Source organism: Pimephales promelas, chromosome 4 (genome assembly GCF_988280905.1).
Source record: "Pimephales promelas chromosome 4, fPimPro1.hap1.1, whole genome shotgun sequence".
NCBI lineage: Eukaryota > Metazoa > Chordata > Actinopteri > Cypriniformes > Leuciscidae > Pimephales > Pimephales promelas.
Window position 1 is genome coordinate 11,456,191 of NC_142772.1, and position 21,745 is coordinate 11,477,935.

Genomic DNA, 21,745 nt, shown 5'->3' on the forward strand with positions numbered 1-21,745 from the left:
AATGTTCTTTCTTTCTGAAATCATGCTGGAGAACATGATCATCAGGTTTTACACTAAGTTTGAATTAAAGGGACATGTACTAAATACTTAGAAAATCTATGTTATTCTTCAAACCTCAATATTGTTATGTTAATATAATTTGCAAAAAAAAAAAAAAAAAAAAATCAAAAGTACAAAAAGCTTTTTGACCACCGTTCTCAGATTTGTTGTCCCCACTGTTTATTAATGAAATAATATTATATTTATTAGAATAGTCCTAGAGTTTTGTATCTAAAAATTCTTGTGCAGACCTGTAAAGGTGTACTCTCAGCAGACATTGATGTAAAGCCCACTATGTCGCTGAAATAGATTGTGACACTGTCAAAGGCTTCTGCTTGTACGGTCTCCCCTCGCTTGAGCTGCTCTGCCACTGAACTGTGGGGAGAATTAGGTTACGATCAAGTGAACCATGAAATTCTTTTCCATACACAAGTCCAACTACAATAACAGACATGCAGAAGCAAACAATCAGTTAGTTCAACAATACACAGTTAAGGGCAGAAAATAATTTCATTTAATAAATCCTTATCTAGAAACAAAACAAACAAATCGGAAATTATTCACAGCATGTTGAAATATGGAGCTCTGTCCAGCTCTCACACTTTCTGTTAATAAGACCCAAGATCCCATTTGAGATCAATTAGTAATAATTCATGTAATTAAAGAATTAAAGATCTTGATTAATTCCTAGCTATTCTTTAAGAGAGATTAATGCTCTATAATTAGTCAGCTTGTCTGCTTCACCTAAAGCCGGTATTAAAATTTCTCACCACTTTCATAATTATCTTCAAAACAGCCATTTTTAGATAAGACAAAACAATACGGTAGAAGTTACATTACATGCAAGTTGTGAACCAATAAGAGAAGTCTTGAATAAATCGTAGTTCTTCATCAATCTCCAATTAAAAGTTTGGAAATTGCATAGGAAATATTAAACAACACGTTTCTTACTGTGGAAGGATTTGGTAAAGAAGATTTTCGGCTTTCCGTTTCTCTTCGAGGTAGGCCTGGGTTCGCTCTTCAACCAAGTTCTCCAGGTTATTGGCATACTGTTCCATTCTGGACAGTAGGTTATTGAGAATACTGGTGCTGCCTTCTCTGCACAAAACAAAACAAAAACAGACACTAGGTTCCACATCTGATGTGTAATTATAGCAGATATAGATGATTATAATTACAGCAGACAGATTACAGCAGAATATTACATCTATGTGAGATCACTGTCAAGTAACCCACCAATTATGAAACGAGATGAATTGGAGATATTGTAGCATATTACTTATGAATCAAGCATGAGAATAGAGCTGAAAACGGGAAACAGGAATATGTAATATAATGCAGTGTACATCAGAAGTAGCAGGGCATAGTTTCATCGGTAACACTTTACAATAATAGTACATGAATCATCATACTAATACCTGAATTAATAATTACTTTACTATGAACTAATGATGAGTTAAAACATGTACTAATGAGGAACTAACCTTAATGACATGACCTTATGACACGAGTCATATGAATTCCTGCATGAATATACCATCTTAAGTACATGTTAGTACATCCTTGTTAATTAATGCATTAACATTTCGGGGTAAGCTAAATCAAACTTGCTCTAGAAAATGGACACATTATGTGGCCCAAAAGAAGATCAAGAAATTCAAGAAACCTAACTGAATAACATCCAACTGCATTATGGTATAAAGACAGTAAACCAATCCATAAAATAACCACATAAATAACCATCATCTGTGCTAACACTGCGCAATGGTTTTTACTTCGGAGCCTCACAGTGTGTTCTGGTTGATCTGCTGAAGGAAGAAAGTCCTCTTCCAAGAATCGGCTGCTATGCTTGAACGGGCGGCCGCAAATGTTGGGCTTGTGTGGAGTGGTCGATTGCAATGCAACTGTGTCCGAAGACCGCTTCCACTTGACGGGCGACGAAAGTCACCCCACATTCGCTGGGTCCTCCTTCAGGGCAGCAGTTCAACCCTCGAGGGCGGAAGTCTGGTCGCAAGAGGACGGCCCAGCCTGCTTAGATGCCCCCGGCCCCTTCCAGTAAGAAAAAGGGAGGGAAGCGTTCCTGAGAAGGGCAACCTGAGGGAGGACCTGGATGCTGCTCTACAGGAGGGTGCCTCCTCACACCTCCTTCCCCCGGGGAAGGCCGGGAGGAGAATTTTCTGTTTCCTTTTCTTTTTGTTCCGCCACTGACCACCCGGTCAGCGATACCCAAAGTTTCAATAAAAGAGCAGTTTCTACCTTCCCCTTCAGGTCATCACAGTCTCCTCCACTCAAGGAGACAGGACACAGTCTCCTCCACCCAAGAGGGTCAGAATGGCAGTGGATGCTGTCTTGCTCCCCTTCCCCTCTTCCCAGTCTGCGGATAGCGGCGACGCATCCTTGGTTGTGTCGTTCCTGTCTGCGGTCGGGCCCAGAGGGGCAGAGACCAGCTCACGAGAAGGCAGGGCCTCGTTCCTCGTCTCTCCCCCTCCCCTCGACACAGGGCAGCCCGCAGCTGAAGGGTCTTCTCTGCCGTCTGCCCCCCGGTGGAAGCTGATTGGTGTCGAGTTCCACGCCCAGACCCCTGCTCTCAGCTGCTAAATTGCCACCGGAGCCGGGCCCCTGTCTTCCACCTTGCTGCCCCTCTGCAGGTACGCCAGTGGTTCGGGTGGGTCTGTTAAGACAGTATCTGGAAGCCAGGCTAGCGCATCCGGCTCCGTCCCGATGGCCCATCCTCACCATTTGGTTCGGCTATGCAATTCAGTTTGCACGCCGGCTTCCTTAGGTTCAGAGGCATCCACTTCACCCGTGTGGGGTCAGTAGACGCTCCTGTCTTGCTGAAAGAGATCAATGTCCTGTTGGTGAAGGACGCGATTGAGCCGGTCCCTCCTGCCGAGATGAGGTCTGGGTTTTACAGCCCCTACTTCATTGTGCCCAAGAAAGACGGTGGGTTACGGCCAATCCTGGACCTGCAAGTTTTGAATCGGGCACTGCACAAACTCCCATTTAAAATACTCTCGCAGAAGCGCATTTTCGAATGCATCCGTCCCCAGGATTGGTTTGCAGCGTACGACCTGAAGGAAGCGTACTTTCACGTATCGATTCTTCCTTGACACAGACCATTTCTACGGTTTGCTTTTGAAGGTTGCACGTATCAGTAAAAAGTCCTACCCTTTGGGCTGGCCCTGTCGCCCAGCGTCTTCACAAAAGTCGCAGAGGCAGCCATTGTTCCCATGAGAGAACAAGGTGTTCGCATTCTCAACTATCTCGACGACTGGCTCATTCTAGCTCACTTGCGAGATGTGTTGTCCGATCACAGGGACATGGTGCTATGGAACCACAGCCGGTTGGGGCTTCAGGTCAACTGGGACAAGAGCAAATTCTGCCCCGTGCAGATGATCTCTTATCTCGGTATTGAGTTGGATTTGGCCGCCCAGACTGCGCGCCTCACGGAGGAACGCGTCCATTCAGTGCTCACCTGCCTCAGGTCCTTTCAGGCAGGACAGCGGTTTCACTGAAACAATTTCAGAGGCTCCTGGGGCATATGGCAGCCACAGCTGCAGTAACGCCGCTCGGGCAGTTACATATGAGACCGCTTCAGCACTGGCTTCATGATCGAGTCCCGAGGTGGGCGTGGCAGAGCAGCACGTTCCGGGTCAAAGTGACTGTCACCAAACCTTCTCCCCATGGTCGGATCCTGCGTTTCATCGGGCTGGAGTGCCCTTAGTCCAGGTTTTTCTAGGCATGCTGTGGTTTTTACAGATGCTTCTGCCATGGGGTGGGGGGCCACATACAAAGGGCATCCAGTCTTGGGTCTGTGGACGGGACCCCAGCTGCATTGGCACATCAACTACCTAGAGTTGCAAGCAGTATGCTTAGCCTTGTGTCACCTCAAGGGCCTTTTCAAACACAAGAACGTAATGGTCCGTATGGACAACACTGCGACCGTTGCGTATTTCAACTGACAAGGTGGTCTACGCTCCTGTCGTATGTCGCGACTCCCCTCCGACCTCCTCCAATAGAGTCAGAAGCACCTGAGGTTGCTTCGTGCCACTCATGTCCCAGGGGAGCTCAACTGTGTGGCAGACGTGCTTTCACGGCTGCCTCCCCTGCCAGGAGAATGGCGACTCCATTCCCAGGCGGTTCAGCTGATTTGGAGTGTCTTCGGAGTCGCACAAGTAGACCTGTTTGCCTCTACAGACACAACCCATTGCCAGTGGTTTTACTCCCTGACCGAGGGGACCCTCGGCACAGACGCCCTGGCACACAGTTGGCTTTGGGATCTGCGCAAATATGCGTTTCCCCCAGTGTGCCTTCTTGCACAGACCCTGTGCAAGGTCAGGTAGGACGAGGAGCAGGTCCTTCTAGTGGCACCGTATTGGCCCACCAGGACTTGGTTCACGGAACTCATGCTCCTCACGACAGCCCCTCCTTGGCCGATACCTCTGAGGAAGGACCTCCTTTCTCAGAGATGGGGCACTCTGTAGCACCCAGACCTCTGGAAACTCTAAAGTCAATAAATCCTTGTGACCCAATAAACATTAGGCCGCATATAGTTGATATATTACGAAGAGAATTTATGCATTAACAAAATATGTATGACCATTTTTAAGGTCAGTTAAGCTTCCAGTCAACTATTTAAAAGAGATACAGATATTTGACAAAGCACAATTTTTTTATTAACCTGTTGTTGACAATAAGCGAAATGCAGAGGTGAAATGAGAAAGGAAGACTTGACAGGGCATCTCATTGTTTTCATATTCTCATCATTACAGTGTACACAATTTACTATAATAATTATTATAGGCTTAAATTAAAATATCCTGACAGTGAGACTTTGTAACATGCATGGCTTACTACCATAGGCGCCGATACCGTGGGTGCTCCGGGGCTCGAGCACACACGGAAAATAACGAGCACCCACCCACGTGTGCCAGGCTGCCAGTAGGCTATATTAATTTAAAATTAAACATTGCAGTTGGTGCTATTTGAAGCGTCTGACCCGTCTGTCACACTGTGATTTGTTATCTCGCTGTCAGTCGCCTGCTCCATATCCTGTATCCACCAATCACAGCGTTTTTCGGCTGAAAACGCCTCTTTAGTGATTCCGCAGATTCCCGCTTCATTCCCCACTAATTTCCCACGAAGCTGATCGCGGTTAGTTAAACTTTTCATCTCTAATCCTGTCTGTAGCCTATTTGTGAAAAGTGGCGCTGTCCTGAGTTGTAAGATAGCCTTACGGCTTTATTATCAAGTAAATAGTGTGTGTTTGTGTCGGCTGCTGTTCATTTCCCAAGGTTCTGAAATGCAAGCATTTTTTGACTACTTTTTTTTTTTTTTAAACGGCGTGCGCCCATGAGCACCCACGGAGGAAAACATAAATCGGCGCCTATGCTTACTACCACTGTATAAAAATGCCTAAACAGGCAAACAACTAGGTACACACAATTAATTATATTCCTCTACCTCCCTAATAAATCTAATGCAACATAAATGACTATAACATAGTATTCAATATAAATATTCCACATTTATGCCCAAACCATGGTAAATTATTACATTCAAAGGCTATTTACATGGTAAATGTTTGTAAGGGTGGTGATTAGGGCATAGTCTTCTAACTTTGTTCATGTTTCTGCTATTTACCTCATCAGTAGCCTAGTGTTGGGAATGTTAAGGCTGTTTCATTCGATTTAAAACTAGTTAAAATCATTGAGCGATTTGTGGTTTGTAAGAGAGAGGAGTGTCCAATGGAAACGCTTCTCACTGGATGTTGCAACCAGGTTGCAACGCTGTTTAATAATAGTGTCCGGGACCGGGAGTAAATGCAACTCCTTGCTTTGCGTTCCGTTATCCACTGGCCCGTGCTGCCTAGTTCAAAGTAAACTAGTGAAACTGAAACCAGCACTATTTTGTTCTCTATTTGTTGTTACTGACCGAGAAACCACTTCAGGTGGACAAATCCGAATCGTTTCAGACCGTTATGCACGCGCGTGTGGCCAATTCATGGAAAGGAAATAATCAAACCAACGAATGATTAATATCGCTGGTTCAGTCGACAGAAATACGGGACACACATAAGAACTGCTGAAATATTCGGACTGTAAACGTTTCTCTCATGGTACACACACAGAGCGTATTAGTCGTCCAGCTGCACGCGCCACTGTGGCCATGCGCATATCTAACCAAATTTAGCCGCACCACCAGAAAATAGGAGGAGGGAGGTTGGGGTGCCCTCATCCGTATGGAGATGATTGGCGGGCCGCACTTGGCCCACGGGTCACCAATTGAATAGCCCTGATCTAGAGAGTAGCCTATAGCACACTGAAAAATAGTGCTCGACTTGGCGACCCATACAAAATCTCCCGCGACCCACTTGTGGGTCGGGACCCCGCCTTTGGAAATGACTGGTGTAGTGGTAAGTCCTTGGGGAAGCACGACCTGATCATAAGATTCCTTAAGGGTGCTAGGAGGTTAAATCCACCTCATGTTTTCCACTCTGTACCCTCTTGGGACCTAGCTCTGGTACTTAGGGCTCTTCAAAGTCCTCCCTTTCAGCCTTTGTTGACAGTGGAGCTTAATATCCTGTACATTAAGACAATGCTCCTGTTAGCATTGGCCTCTTTCAAGAGGGTGGGGATCTTCAGCCTTTTTGTGTCGACGAACCGTGCCTAGAGTTCGGCCCGGGCCTTTCTCACATTGTGTTGAGACCCCGGCTCGATATGTGCCCAAGGTTCCTACCACCCCCTTCGCAGATCAGGTAGTGAACCTGCAAGCACTGCCCCAGGAGGAGGCAAACCCAGCCCTAGCTTTTCTCTGTCCTGTTTGTGCCCTGTGGGTTTATATTGACAGAACGCAAACCTCAGATCAGCTCTTTGTCTGTTACGGAGGCCAGCAGAAGGGGAAGGCTGTCTCTAAGCAGAGGTTAGCCCACTGGTTAGTGGATGCTATCACCTGAGCGTATGAGTCTCTGGGTGAGCCTTGTCTTCCCAGGTTGCTTGCTCACTCTACCAGAGGTGTTGCCGCTTCCTGGCTTTGTCTCAAGGCGCCTCGCTGACAGACATTTGTAGAGCTGAGCGCTGGGCGACCCCAAACACGTTCACTAGGTTCTGTAGCCTCCCGAGTACGCTCTACGGCCAGTGGTGCAAGGGAATAGGTTGTGTCGGGTTGCTACGCCACTCCGTGCCTCGGCGGGATACTTGCGCCTTTGCTCCGTTGGCGCCCTACGTCGGTGAGCCTTGTGAGTTGCTCCATCATCCCTCCGGTGCCAGTTGTGGCGGACCGCCGATCCAAATGTAAACATTGCAAGACAAGAATCTAGTGTCATTCACTGATGTTTGTGAAAGTTGCTGCTGTCAAATTTATAACAATTTTACATTGTGCCATTTTACAACATTTTATTCTGATCTAGAGCATGTTTGATTTAGTTCCCCAAAATGTTAATTAATGCTCATGTCGTAGTTAAGGTTCCTCATTAGTACATGTCTTAACTCATCTCAAGTTCATTGTAAAGTAAAAATTAATTCAGTTATTAGTACATGATTATTAATGTAGGCTACAATTATTGCATCTTATGAGATATAAAACGCAGTTGGTGTGTGGTTTGTTGAATCACATTGTTCTATTTTGGGGTCAGATCTCACTTCTACAGTAAGTGCAGCAAACAAATAAAAATCTGTAACACTACAATAAGTTTTGTTAGTTAACATTAGTTAATTACCTAAATTAACATGAAATAAGAATGAAAAAAAATCTTCTACAGCATTTATTAACCTTTATTAATTTGAACATTTACTAATACATTAAAATTGAAGGATGTATTTTTTCAACGCATTCTCATCCTTTAACGTCATATAGAACGCTATATGACAAAACGGCGCTATACTACGCACATGGCACCCGTTATCGTTAATATAACACGCGCTGTGAGGGCTAAGTTTAGGTGTGGGGTAGGGTGTGCGTGTCATATTCACGCTAAAGGATTTATAACGTCTTGGGTTCGTGTGTTATATTAACGATAAAGGGTGCCATGTGCGTAGTATAGCGCCGTTTTTGCATATAGCGTTCTATATGACGTTAAAGGATGAGAACGGGCTGATTTTTTAACATTACTTAATGTACTGTGAACTAATATGAACAAACAACGAACATCTTTATTATTATTAACTAACATTACCAAAGATGAACTAATTAAAGTAACAAATGTATTACTCATTGTTAGTTCATTCATGTTAGTTAATACATTAAATAATGTTAACTAATTAACCTTATTGTAAAGTGTTACCAAAAAATCAATATAAATTATTATTATTATCTTTACAAAATGTACAAGATTAATCTCATACAACAATAAAAAAGTTGATTTTACTGCTTTAAATGAAAGAAATAGAATATTAATACAATCTAAATATCAGTCACATTATAGCTACAGTGCAAAAATTTTAAGCAATTTACAATTACTCTAGAGCATTCGTAGATCTACAGAGATTTTCAAATGCTACTTTAGTTACTACGCTTTTGGGAAATGACCTGTGATTCTAGAATGACTCATGCAATTGTTTATGCAATCTACTTAGGCGTATGACGCTTTTCGAAAACATGGCCCTTGCCTATATATATTTGATTTATTTAAACTTTCTTAAATGCCAACAAGATGCATTTATGTAATGAAGACTAGGTTGTAGGCTAAGCCTTTTTCATGAAACATATTAGGCATTTTAGTGGAGGTTTGTCAATATCTGTCAACTATGACTTAAGTGCCCCTTCGGGGAATTAACAAGAAAGCTTTCACTCACATCAGTATATGTTGTTTATCAATGAGCTGTCAGCTGTAGGACAAATGCTGCATTATTTTCAAAGATACAATGCTGCTTCTACATCATGCAGTGAAACACAATCTGTGTGGTTTATATAACTCTCTTTTTGAGATGATATTGATTGTATTTCCATATAATTCCTAGATCTTTCTTTTGTGTGTTTAATTGTGGGAATGAGAATTGGTCAACAGGTCAAAACAATACAACAATGAATAATTTTAAAAAAAGAGTGATAATCATTTGTGTACTGTCTGTTGTAATGAAGGTGAGGATTTATTTTGAAAGTAGTGATGCACAGATTCCTCAGATTTAAAAAAAAAAAAAAAACCACAACTGATGACCAGCAGCTACGGTGACGCATTGCTGCCACATACATATTATTTTTTCCCCTCAATTATGTCGTAATAACGAGATCTTATGCCCTTAAAACGACATATTTTCTTGTTATATTGACATAATATCTCGTTTTAACAGGTTGCCCGAGTGGATGCTATCACCTATTGCTCTTCAGGTTGCCCGAGGACATCGTAACTGACCGCAGTCCCCAGTTTACCTCCCGCGTCTGGAGAAAGTTGTGTTCTAAACTCAACATCAACATTAGCCTAACGTCTGGTAATCACCCTCAGGCCAATGGGCAGGTTGAACGGTTAAACCAAGATCTGATTAGATTCTTGAGAACATACTGCCACCAGAATCAGTGGGGCGTGGGGGTCCCAGGTATCGAGGTATCTTCGTCTCAAGCTCCCGAGCAGGAAACTGTCTCCTCGCTTCGTCGGACCATTTAAGATTCTTCGTCAAATTACACCAGTTTTTTTCCGTTTGGCTTTTCCTGCCCATTACAAGATCTTACCTACATTTCATGTGTCCCTTTTCAGACCCGCCGTCGCCCCCAGGAGAGAGGGGAGCCAGGCCGTTCCTGTGCAGACTCCTCCCATTGAGGTGGACGGTGCTGAGGCTTTCCGGGTGCGCGAGGTCCTGAACTCCAGACGTCACGGCGGGGTGTTACAATACCTTATTGACTGGGAGGGGTACGGCCCCGAGGAGCGCTCCTGGGTCAGGTCTCAGGATAGGGGGGGGGGCTGTGCGCCCTTCAGCTCCCCTTTATCTGGACTGCTATGTTCATTGCTCATTTGTGATGTCTTGCTTTACCGTTACTCTGTCTCATGCTCGTTTCCTCGTATTTGCTCTGGTATTTTTGACTTGGACTGTGTTAATCGCTTTTGAACCTCTGCTGCCTGCCCCTGACCTTTGCCTGTTTGATGTATGCCTTTGGATTGCCCTATCCAGTGTTCAGAGTTTGTGTTTGCTGCCCTTCTTGTCTCGGGCCTTGAGTTTATGACTGCTCACCTTTGTTGGCTTACCTGTGTTAATAAATTTCCGTCCGCCTCTGCCTCTTCGTCACAGCAGCAATGCGTCACCGTAAGCAGCAATTAATTACCGTCAAACATGTCGTACTACAAACAGCTTGACTGTCCACTTCATGAACTTATATAATATAGAATAAAAAAATATATGACAAGGTCGATAGAAATACAGGTAATATATATTGGAATCATCTAATTGAGTCTATTTAGAAAAAAATATGCTCTTACATATTGCCCTACATTAAACAATGTGGTAACACTTTACAATAAGGTCCATTAGTTAACATTAGTTAACTTCCTTAGTTAACATGAACTAAGAATGAACTTCAGTATTTATTTATCTAAGTTAATATTCATTTCAACATTTACTAATACGTTACTAAAATCAAAGGTTGTATATGTTAGCATTATTAATGCACTGTGAACTAACATGAACAAACAATGAACAGCTGAAATTTTATTAATTAGCATTAAGATGAATAAATACTATAACAAATGTACTGCTCATTGTTAGTTCATGTTAGTTAATACGTTTAAACTAATGTTAGTTCTAACAAATCCAATGAACCTTATTGCAAAATGTTTCCAACAATTTTAAGTAGACTCATTGTTCAACTATCCATATTTGGTAAGGTGTTTGCAAAAATAACAAATGTAAGTGATGTGTAGCAGGGTGCAGTGCTTACTTGTTAAATTTTGCAATGAAGATCTTGATGTGGCTGAAGTCAGCCCGTTCTGCAGGGTCTTCAGCCCAACAGCCTTCCATTAAGATGGTCAGCTCCTCACAGTGACGGCTGTTATCTGTGGTAGGCCTGAAGTACGGCTTCTGGCCATTCCGCACCTTTTGGATTATCTCTGTAACAAAGAAAAAAAAATGCTTGTCTGTGCTCTACAACAAATTAGTTTTAATATCCTTGATCTTTGAGGATGTTACCTTTAGGACTGAGATCCATGCCTTCAACATAAAAAGGGCCGTTCCTTAGAGCTATCTCCTGTAGTATGATCCCAAAACTGTACACATCTCCTTTCTGGGTTCCTTGGGGTGGATGCCTATCATATATTAGCAACTCAGGTGCCGTCCATAGCTTTTCTGAAAAATCAGTTCGGATAGCAAGCAGTCACAAAATTCTTTAACAGCACAGGACAAAAGTCAATTGATGCTTCATGCGTCAAAACAGGAAATCTTTAAAGATTCTTACTAGCATACAGTGCATGTGGTGAGTCTTCATTTTCACAAGGAGAACGGAAGCTTGCCAGACCATAATCTGTGATTTTCAAAACGAAGCGGCTATCCACCACACAATTAGATGATTTCAGATTGCCATGGGAGCCAATGTAACTGTTGTGCAGATAATTCATTCCCTGGCAGCACAAGCAGTAAACAGAACATTATGTCTTTGCCCACAGTTTATGGGGCAAATAGAGCAGAATACACATGAACCACTAAAAAACTGTAGTGTATAATGGTTTCATGAGAAAGCTGGACATGTAAAACAATGAACGTTAATCATGTGTATTCCATATTGTAATTCTCAACAATACTTCCTTGTACGCTTCAAACCCTTATGAAAATTACTGGGTTGATAGAAGCTAAAGAACATATTTCATAATTACCTTTGTAAAACAGAATACAGAAATTACGATAAAATGTTATTGTCTTTTCCACTAAACAGCAAGTGTATTTAATACTCAAGATCATGATTAACTCAAGGTTGATTGGCTCACTAAATTCTTTCTGACAGGCAAGTGCTCTTTTAAAAACAATGTTTTTAAAGAAATTTTATGTCTTAAGCAAAAATATGTTTTGTGAATTTAAGTGACAGTTTGCTTTGTTGTAATTGCAGGCCAATTTTCCAGCAAAAGTCAAATGCTTTTATGTGGCTGGGCTCTCAAGTACCTTTGACAATAAACAGAAGATTGGTTTGCATTAATAGAGGGGGAATTTAGAGAGACATTATTTTCATACATGTTTTCCAGAAACAATGTCATGCTATCTTTGATACCAGTCCTTTTTATTTTTATTTTACTAATGGGGCTCCTCTCAGAAAATACTAATCAAACCAACACAGTTTTATGATTCTGTTTCTGGTCTGGCCTTTTCAACAATAAATTATAGATTATCAGATATTCTACCCATTGAACCCCCAGAATATCATATTGAGACCAGTCCTCCGACATGGAAAGAGGTGGAAAACATAGTTCGACGGGCAAGAACAGCATCAGCCCCGGGGCAAAATGGAGTCCCGTACAAAGTGTACAAGAACGCACCAGACGTCCTGAGATTCCTCTGGAGACTTATGAGAACAGCTTGGCAGAAGAAGATAATACCCAAAGTGTGGCGCAGGGCAGGCGGGGTCCTGATCCCTAAGGAGAAGGATGCAGAGACTATCAGCCAATTCCGCCCAATCTCCTTACTGAATGTCGAGGGTAAAATCTTCTTTAGGGTCATTGCTCAGAGGATTGCCGAGTTCCTTCAAAAGAATGCGTATGTCGATACATCTGTACAGAAGGCAGGAATATCAGGGTTCTCTGGCTGCTTGGAACATTCCAGCATGATCTGGCACCAGATCCAGATGGTCAAAGTGGAGAAAAGGGACCTCCATGTAGTCTTCCTAGACCTCGCCAATGCATTTGGCTCTGTGCCGCATGAACTCCTGTGGTCTGCCTTCAGATTTTTCCACATACCGGACACCATCACAACCCTGGCGAGGTCGTACTTCCAGGATCTGCAGTTCTGCTTCACCACCTCAGAGTTCACCACCCTGAACTCTAGGTAGAGCCTGAATGTAGGTATAATGGCAGGGTGTACCATTTCTCCATTGGCATTTATAATGGCAATGGAGATTATCATCAGAGCGTCAAGATGGGTTGTTGGTGGACAGCGAGTCGACTCTGGTTACTGCCTCCCTCCACTCAGAGCCTACATGGATGACATTACAACATTGACCACCACTGTTCCATGCACCAGGAGACTGCTCAGAAAGCTCGAGGAGAACATCAGCTGGGCCCGTATGAAGATTAAACCATCCAAGTCACGCAGCATCTCAATTGTGAAGGGAGTACTCTCTGAACTGAAATTCTTCATCGGACATGACCAAATCCCAACAGTGTCTGAGCAGCCAGTAAAAACCCTTGGAAGGTGGTATGATGCAAGCCTGAAGGACAAAGACCAGGTGCAACAACTGCGCAAAGACATCAGTAGTAGCCTACAGGCCATCAACAACACCCAGCTACCTGGAAAGTTAAAGGCCTGGTGTCTGCAGTTTGGTCTCCTACCCCAGGTGTTGTGGCCCCTAGTAGTGTATGAGGTTCCAATCTCAACAGTGAAGAAGATGGAAAGAGGAGTCACAGGATATCTAAAGAAGTGGCTCGGAGTTCCACGATGCCTTACCACCATAGGCCTCTATGGAGATGGTGTCCTCAAGCTGCCCCTCACCAGTCTAACAGAGGAATTCAAGTGTGCAAAAACCAGGCTTCAGATGACGCTGAATGAATCTCGAGACCTAGTGGTGAGCAACAACGCACCAACCTTGGCAACCGGGCGCAAATGGAGGCCAGGAAAAGCAGTCCAGGAGGCAACAGCAGCCCTTAGACATGCTGACATATTGGGTCATGTTCAGCAAGGGAGAGGAGGCCTTGGGCTAACTAGCCGTGCTGTTTGGAGTAAGGCCACTGCACCAGAGCGGCGGAAGATGGTAGTGCAGGAAGTACGCCAGCAGGAGGAGGCTGCAAGGTGGGCAAAGGCAGTCTCTCTTGCCAAACAGGGACAGTGGACTCGATGGGATAGTGTGGAGAAGAGGAAGATCAGCTGGAAGGATCTGTGGGCTATGGAAGCGAGGCGGTTGAGCTTTTCCATCAGAGCAACATATGACGTCCTTCCAACACCAGTTAATCTTCACCAATGGTATGGTGAAGATCCGGAGTGTGCCCTCTTTTCCATGCCAGCCAACCTCAGGCACATTCTCACAGGGTGTAAAACAAGCCTCACCCAAGGACGCTACACTTGGCGTCACAACCAAGTTCTAAAAACCCTTGCGTCCGCCCTGGAGGACAAGCGAGCTGCCACCAGCTCCCTACCACCCCCAGCAGCATCACACCCCTTACAGATGACTTTTGTCCGTGAAGGGGCAAAACCACCAAAGAGCAGCTCTACACCATCAGATCGAGACCAGCTGTGCTTGGCCCGCGACTGGAAAATGCTAGCTGACATTGGTCGGCAACTTGTGTTTCCTCCGGAGATTGCAACCACCACCCTAAGACCTGACATGGTGCTCTGGTCCCATTCGTTCAAGAAGGTCTTCATTATTGAGCTCACAGTACCCTGGGAGGACTCAATAGATGAGGTTTATGAGCGAAAACATCTGCGCTATGCTGAGCTAGCTGCCGAAGCACGGCGTCATGGATGGAACACAGAAATCCGACCAGTGGAGGTGGGCTGCAGAGGCTTTGTGGCAACATCTACAACCAGACTGCTTAGAGACCTGGGAATTAAGGGCCAGAGCCAGCGTTCGGCAATTAGAGCTGTATCGGAGGCGGCAGAAGGCAGCAGTCAGTGGCTCTGGATAAAGAGAAAAGACCCCAGCTGGGCCCCGAAGTGAAAGGGTCAGGAGGTATGCGGTCAATGCTTGACTCAGGGAGGAGGACGCCCCTGCCATGCATAGTCCAATGGGATGTTGCCTGTCAACAACAAGGCAACTCCTATGTCTAATTGGGAATGGGACGCAAGCGCAGGTTTGATCACCCTGTCGCTGGCTGCCTTTGGAGAGGGTGTATAGTGTGAAAGGCCGAAACACCCTATGAACCAAAGGTACACTACTGATGATGCGATCCCCAAATTTATGAGGCTCACTGTTCATGAACTCTTGGGAGTGCTTGCACAAAGGATAGGAACATCTCATCCTGTGTTCTTGGAATCTATACACTTTAATAGGTGAACCATATTTACTGGGTTTCAAAAGCCATAACAACATGGAAAGTATTAAAGTATTCTATGTTGTTTTTAAATTATGTTCAGTTTTTAATACCAGAATTAAAGAATAAATAAACTACACTAAACTAAACTAAAATCAAATATATTAAACATATGTGTGATCAAATAGGGTTCATATGTGTTCTGTATTTATATTCCATTTTCCCACAAACCTTCACAATGTCATTGATCAGTGAGTATCGGAACATCCAGTCCAGGTTGATGCTCTCATTTTCAAGGATGTCCTGTGAAAGAACAAACTGGACTTTAACACTGCGAAACATCTAGATGCCATTGCACAGGTATTGTTTTTGTACAAGCAAATTACTGGCCTACGATTCAAATGCACAAATATGATCATTAACATAAACAAACAAGGTCATGAACATGGAAATGAAGAAATAGTAACAACATTGTAATAGAGACTTAGTTACTACTGTATAGTTGCCAACTACTTCCCTGAAATGGGTAGAATAAACTGCATTATAACATTAGCGCTACATATGTCATCCTTTCAAAAACCATTCACACTGCCTGTGAACACAGAATAATATGAATAAATGGTTAACAATAATGTTATTAGTAAACATGTTTACCTGTAGACTGCCTCTGGGGCAATACTCTGTCACAATGCAGATATTTGGTGGATCGATACAAGCACCAATGAACCTCGTCAAATGGTTGAACTGCACATCTCTCATCTATATATAACCACAAAGTTCTGAATTAAAGTTTTGAATATAAGCTTTATGATGCTGACAGTTAATACGGCATCGGCCATAAAAATAAAATAATAAAATAGAATAACAAAATAATAATATAATATAATATAATATAATATAATAAACTTTTGACTCTGGCCCGGCAGCTAATCAGACCCCTAAGGCCACTGGCTGCAGGACTGGTGTTTCAGACTGCTGTCTTACTTAGCCTCTCATGTTTCCTATCAAAGCTAAGTGGGTTAGAATTGGCCACAAGTCAGCTAGTCTTATCAGCTTTCCTTCGGGATACGGCCATCAAAATAAATATAGGCTTTAAATAAGACTGTTATGGGGAGCTTTGACTTGCATCATGTTTTTCAGGCTCAGTCAGTTGCAGTAAATTGTGATAAATTACAGCATTTTACTGTAATAATGCTACTATAATTACAGTAGCACTTTATTGTAACAGCAAAAATCCTGTATATTACTTGCTGTAAATTTACTGCAATTAGTTGCCAGGAATTTCCTTTAAAATTACAATAAATTCTTAACAGTGATAAAGTGGTAAATTGTGTTTTTTTTTTTTTTTGCACAAACAAAGCACTTGCAACGCTTCATAAATTTGAGGTTAAACCATTAGTGTCACATGTATTACTTCAATGATGTCTTTACTACCTTACTGGAGCTTGAAAGGGGTAGTTACGTGGGCTGTCAATGGAGGGACAGAAAGCTCTCAGATTAAATTTAAAAGATCTTAAAGTCCCTGTAAAGTCAATTCTACAAAAAAGGTCTAAACACATTATAAATGTTACATATGTATTGCTAAAACATATTACAAAGTCTGTGAACTGTGAAGTACTGAAATGTGGAGTTAGACCGTTAAACAGTTTTTCACCATTGCAATTTTACGGATTAATTGGGCGGGGCTAAAACAGGGCTCGATGACGCACTGGAACCCATGAGTTCCCAAGTACTTCCCGACTTTTTTTATCATTCAAATTTGGCTGGGTGGCTAATTACACATTTTTCTGTGGTGTGACAAACTCAGAACACATACTTAATTTTGACTTTGCAGGTACTTTAATTTGTGTTCCAATGTTTGGAACAATATTTTTGGGTGAACTAACGCTTTAAGCAATTTCAATTATGATTAGGTTCAAGGTGGTTCAGCTTTGTGGTTCATCTGAAAATAAGTATAAATTATACAATTACATATTTTTTAATTTATTTTTTTATTTTTTTACTTCTATTAATATAAATACATTTTTAAATCCTGCTCCGACTGGATATTTAGCTTGGGGGGTGTTTACATGAAGCTTTTTCTTGCATTCAGAAACAGAACTGTTCTTAAGGCCCGTTCACGCCAAGGAAGATCTATAAAGATAACAATAAAGATATAGTTCTAAATATCATTCTCAATATAAAAGAATTGCAGAGTTCAAAAATATCAGTCTAATGTCACCTTAATGTTCACTTAATTTCTTTAACATCTATTTCATTAACATCAGCATTTCCTTTCCAAAACACACCGTCTGCCCCCCGACCTTAGTGTCTACAGCCTCATATTGGCTTCCCAGCCCCCCCACCAAAGAATGCATGTTTATGTGTGTTTATATGTGTAGCAAAGGGCAGGGGGGTTAACCACCTTGGGCAGCAAGGCTGTCCAGTGGGGTCATAAACTATTGCCTAAACACACACACATAACATACCTTGTCTTCTCTTCCCAGATATAGACACAGACGGATGCAAACACAAATTCAACAAAAAAAAAAAAAAAAAACCTCTCTCTTGTGATTAAATACATTCTCTTACATGCTTTAGTTCAAACAGCACTTGTCTGGTGAGGTCGATCCTCTTCTTGTTCACATGTTTGATAGCCACCAGGTTTCCCTGTTGTGAAATGAAACAAGTGTTAAAAGGATCAGAACTATTGAGCTGCCACTGAATGGCAGATTGGAGCTGTCATGGTGGGAAATTGATTTAATTGATCTTCCTTGAGTCATTTAGCTGGATAAATTAACATCTTTTTGTCTTTTTTGTCTAACATCAAATTGTCTTGATCAGATGTGCTTTTTCAAAGCTCATGAGTCAAAATTAAGTTGTATTAAAGTAATTTAAGTAATTTCATAATTGATTTATTTATGCATTAGTAGAATCATCTGAATCAAAAAACTGAGAACTCTATTACTCGAAGTCTCCTGATATATGAAAGAACATTCGCTTTGTCCTGGCATGGTGACAGCAGAAATATTCAGCTGGCTCAGTGGAAATTTGATGCCTTAGTGTCCTTTTCAGCTTACACTGTGGGACAAAAAGGTGACAGTGACTTTGTTTATTCAAATTACATGCATTACATTTTCTTGTAATTAAAGCTTTCAGAGAAGTCCTCTAAGAGTTCTTGGTGGATGACCCAAATATATTTCTCTTTGCTTTTTGATATGGGCTGTATCCAAAAACTATTGGCCTACCTACTTAGACCTAAATATATTTGGGTTTAAGGCACCACAGACACACTCAAAACAAGCAGACAACAAAAATATGCTATAATGACCTTACTTAATTTTTGTTTAAAATATTGACTAAATTTAGTCAAATTTAAATATATGCACATTTAAACAAAAGCGAGAGCACCCTCTGTTGATACTGTAATATAATATTGGCGAAAAAGATTTGGCAAACGCTCCAGTGTGTTTTTGTGTTTGGACTCACTCTGGTCTGGAGAACATCAAATGTTTCTATTTACAACATGTTTTTGCAGTAGTGAGAAATGCAGCCAATCACAGTCATGTTTGTTGATCTCTTGAATCTAATGGCCAATCAAAGGAGTTTAATTTAGTCAGAATACACTCACTGCTCAAAACGCCAAAGTTTTTGCCCATACTGAGCTCAACACACTTGCAAATCCTCTCATTAACAAACAAAGTGTAGACACGATTTAAGTAGACTATGTAACTAGCTGTCGGTCCTCTTAGCAGCATTAAAAACAAAATTTTGATTAAAGGCAGGCATACACGGTGTGATTTTTTGGTGTGACTACAACATACAGACTCTGTAGGCAACAAATTGCTGTACATTCATTTAAAGGAACACTCCGACTTTTTGGGACTTTAGCCTATTCACCTTATCCCCCAGAGATGGATAAGTCCATACATACCTTTTTCATCTCCGTGCATGCTATAAGTCTGTTTGACGCACCCACAGCTAGCCTAGCTTAGCACAAAGACTGGATGTAAATGGTTGCAGCTAGCATACTAATCCAACTAAGTGACAAAATAACGCAAACATTTTCCTATTTACATGTTGTGATTTGTATAGTCACAGAGTGTACAAAAAACAAGGTCACGTGAGACACAGACATCTTTTAACCATATAAATACTGGGAACTATATTTTCTGAAGGCAAAGCACTGCTACTTGGCCAGGGTGATAACCGCATCACCTGAGACACACCGTGACGAGGAGCAGAGTGTACACAACAGGGAAAACAGAACGAGTCTGTCAAGGGGAAGACACGAATGGACTGCATGTGGCACAATGGGTCACCGAAGAGACCACTGGACATAACACCCAGTCTACACAACCACTCCCTTAGAGGTAGTAGACCTGGCGCCTGGCGGTCCGCCAGGTCAGGCACCGGAGGGGTGATGGAGGAACTCCCGAGGCTAACCGACGTAGGGCGCCAATGGAGCAGAAGACGCACGTATCCGGCTGAGGCACGGAGTGGCGTAGCAAGCCGACACAACCTATTCCCTCGCACCACTTGCTGTAGCGAGTACTCGGGAGGAAACAGGTTCCAAACGTAAGCTATAAAATCTAGCGACAGTGTTTGGTGTCGCCCAGCCCGCAGCACTACAGGTGTCTGTCAGCGAGGCACCTTGAGCCAAAGCCCAGGAGGCGGCAACACCTCTCGTGGAGTGAGCACGCAACCTGGGAGGACAGGGCTTACCCGTAGCATCATACGCTCGGGTGATAGCATCCACTAACCAGTGGGCTAACCTCTGCTTGGAGACAGCCTTCCCCTTCTCCTGGCCTCCGTAACAGACAAAGAGCTGGACTGAGGTCCTGAAGCTTTGCGTTCTGTCAATGTAAACCCGCAGGGCGCGGACTGGACAGAGAAAAGCTAGGGCTGGGTTTGCCTCCTCCTGGGGCAGCGCTTGCAGGTTCACTACCTGGTCCGCGAAGGGAGTGGTAGGAACCTTGGGCACATATCCGGGGCGGGGTCTCAATATAACCCGAGAAAGGCCCGGCCCGAACTCTAGGCACGATTCGTCGACCGAAAAAGCCTGCAGATCCCCGACCTTCTTGAAAGAAGCCCCTTGCCAGCAGGAGCGCTGTCTTAATGGACAGGATATTCAGCTCTACTGTCAGCAAAGGCTCAAAGAGAGGACTTTGGGGAGCTCTCAGTACCAGAGCTAGGTCCCAAGGGGGTACAGAGTGCAAAGCACGAGGCGGATTTAACCTCCTAGCACCCTTGAGGAATCTGATGACCAGGTCGTGCTTCCCCACGGACTTACCTTCTACTACATCAGGGGTCGGGAACCTTTTTACCAAGAAGAGCCAAAAAAACTAAACAAAATTGAGAATTTTTTCAAAAGAGCCAGAGTAAAGTTTACACTCGTATATTAGACAAATTTACAACAGTAATAGGCCTATAACAACAGTAGTAATATACGACTTGCACTAGTAGCAGTTCTGGTAGTTATATAACGTTACAACAACACTTTTTTCCACAAAAAAAAATAAAAAATAAAAAATAATTGTGTGTGGGGTGGGGCTGACTAGCTTTCGCGAGACACATAACATACGCGCGTGTTATGCGCGCAGCATGTTCTATGTCGCTCTATTCCGGGAGATGTTAACTAATTTTCGGGCATCAGGGAGACCGGAGACGCTCAATATGCTTCCGGGAGACTTGGGATTTCTGATATTTTGTTCACTGACATGCTGGTTTCTTAGCACACTGGACGAGAAGCGCAGCGCCTCATTTAAAATTCAAACACTTTATTTCCTATGACTCCGCCGTTTACACCTGGCCACTTCAAGCGTTTTCTGAGATCGGATAGCGATCCGATCGTGAAAAGACCAGGTGTAAATCCCCCCCGAAACGCATTTGAGACGGATTTGAATCCGATCGCTCAAACCACTTCAGGAGGTGGTCTGGGCCGCATTCCAGACGAAACTGGACATGTGTAAAAATGCATCTGGTTGTTGAAACCACATGTAAATTTTACTCCTCCCAAAAATGCTAAGAAATAAACGTGTGAGAGCGTATTATAGGCTATATGTCATGCTATTTTAGTCAGATATGACGACGCTACTGCGACACGCATTACCTCAGATGAGCAGCTGAACGCCAAGCCAACGCGCCGCATCGCAAATCAAAGTGAAAGTAAGATGCAGACGATTAACACTACCATAAAAGTAGTCTAAAGAAAAGAAATGATCTTACCAGGACTGTTGCCGCTCTCTTTATTGCTGTCTTTGCTTTTTTTGAAATTAGCCAAAGATCAAATTTCGGCTCATATCGGTTGCTTTCGGTGACGCGCACTTCATTAAATCTGCATAGCGCGTGAATTGAAGATCGGATTTATATCCGTTTTGCAAAAACACATTTATGTGACCAGCGTGTAAATGGAATCGTTTTGATAAATCAGATAGCTATCCGATCTGAGAAAACGCATGAAGTGGCCAGGTGTTAACAGCCCCCTAGGAGTGGTGACCGGCGGCACATTCAGTGTCTGTCCGCGGCGCCCAGCAACGGCTCAGCAGAACCTTGTTCGAAATCCTGCTTTGCCACAGAGCGCCATTTACATAGTTTTATATAAAATGTACTTTTATTTGTATCAAACCGTCGTTAATG

The 21,745-nt window shown here is 43.0% G+C and overlaps 1 protein-coding gene across 1 annotated transcript in view; it reads right to left on the reverse strand.

Moving 5' to 3' along the window:
* npr2 (natriuretic peptide receptor 2) overlaps window positions 1-21,745 on the reverse strand; it is a 100,908-nt gene that overhangs the window by 22,213 nt on the left and 56,950 nt on the right. The window contains exons 10-17 of the mRNA XM_039661811.2: window positions 17,699-17,776; window positions 15,782-15,886; window positions 15,359-15,430; window positions 11,416-11,578; window positions 11,151-11,306; window positions 10,903-11,071; window positions 991-1,137; window positions 291-414 (exon numbers count right to left, since the gene is read on the reverse strand). Coding sequence (XP_039517745.2) covers window positions 291-414; window positions 991-1,137; window positions 10,903-11,071; window positions 11,151-11,306; window positions 11,416-11,578; window positions 15,359-15,430; window positions 15,782-15,886; window positions 17,699-17,776 — 1,014 coding nt within the window. The remainder of the gene's footprint in view (window positions 1-290; window positions 415-990; window positions 1,138-10,902; window positions 11,072-11,150; window positions 11,307-11,415; window positions 11,579-15,358; window positions 15,431-15,781; window positions 15,887-17,698; window positions 17,777-21,745) is intronic.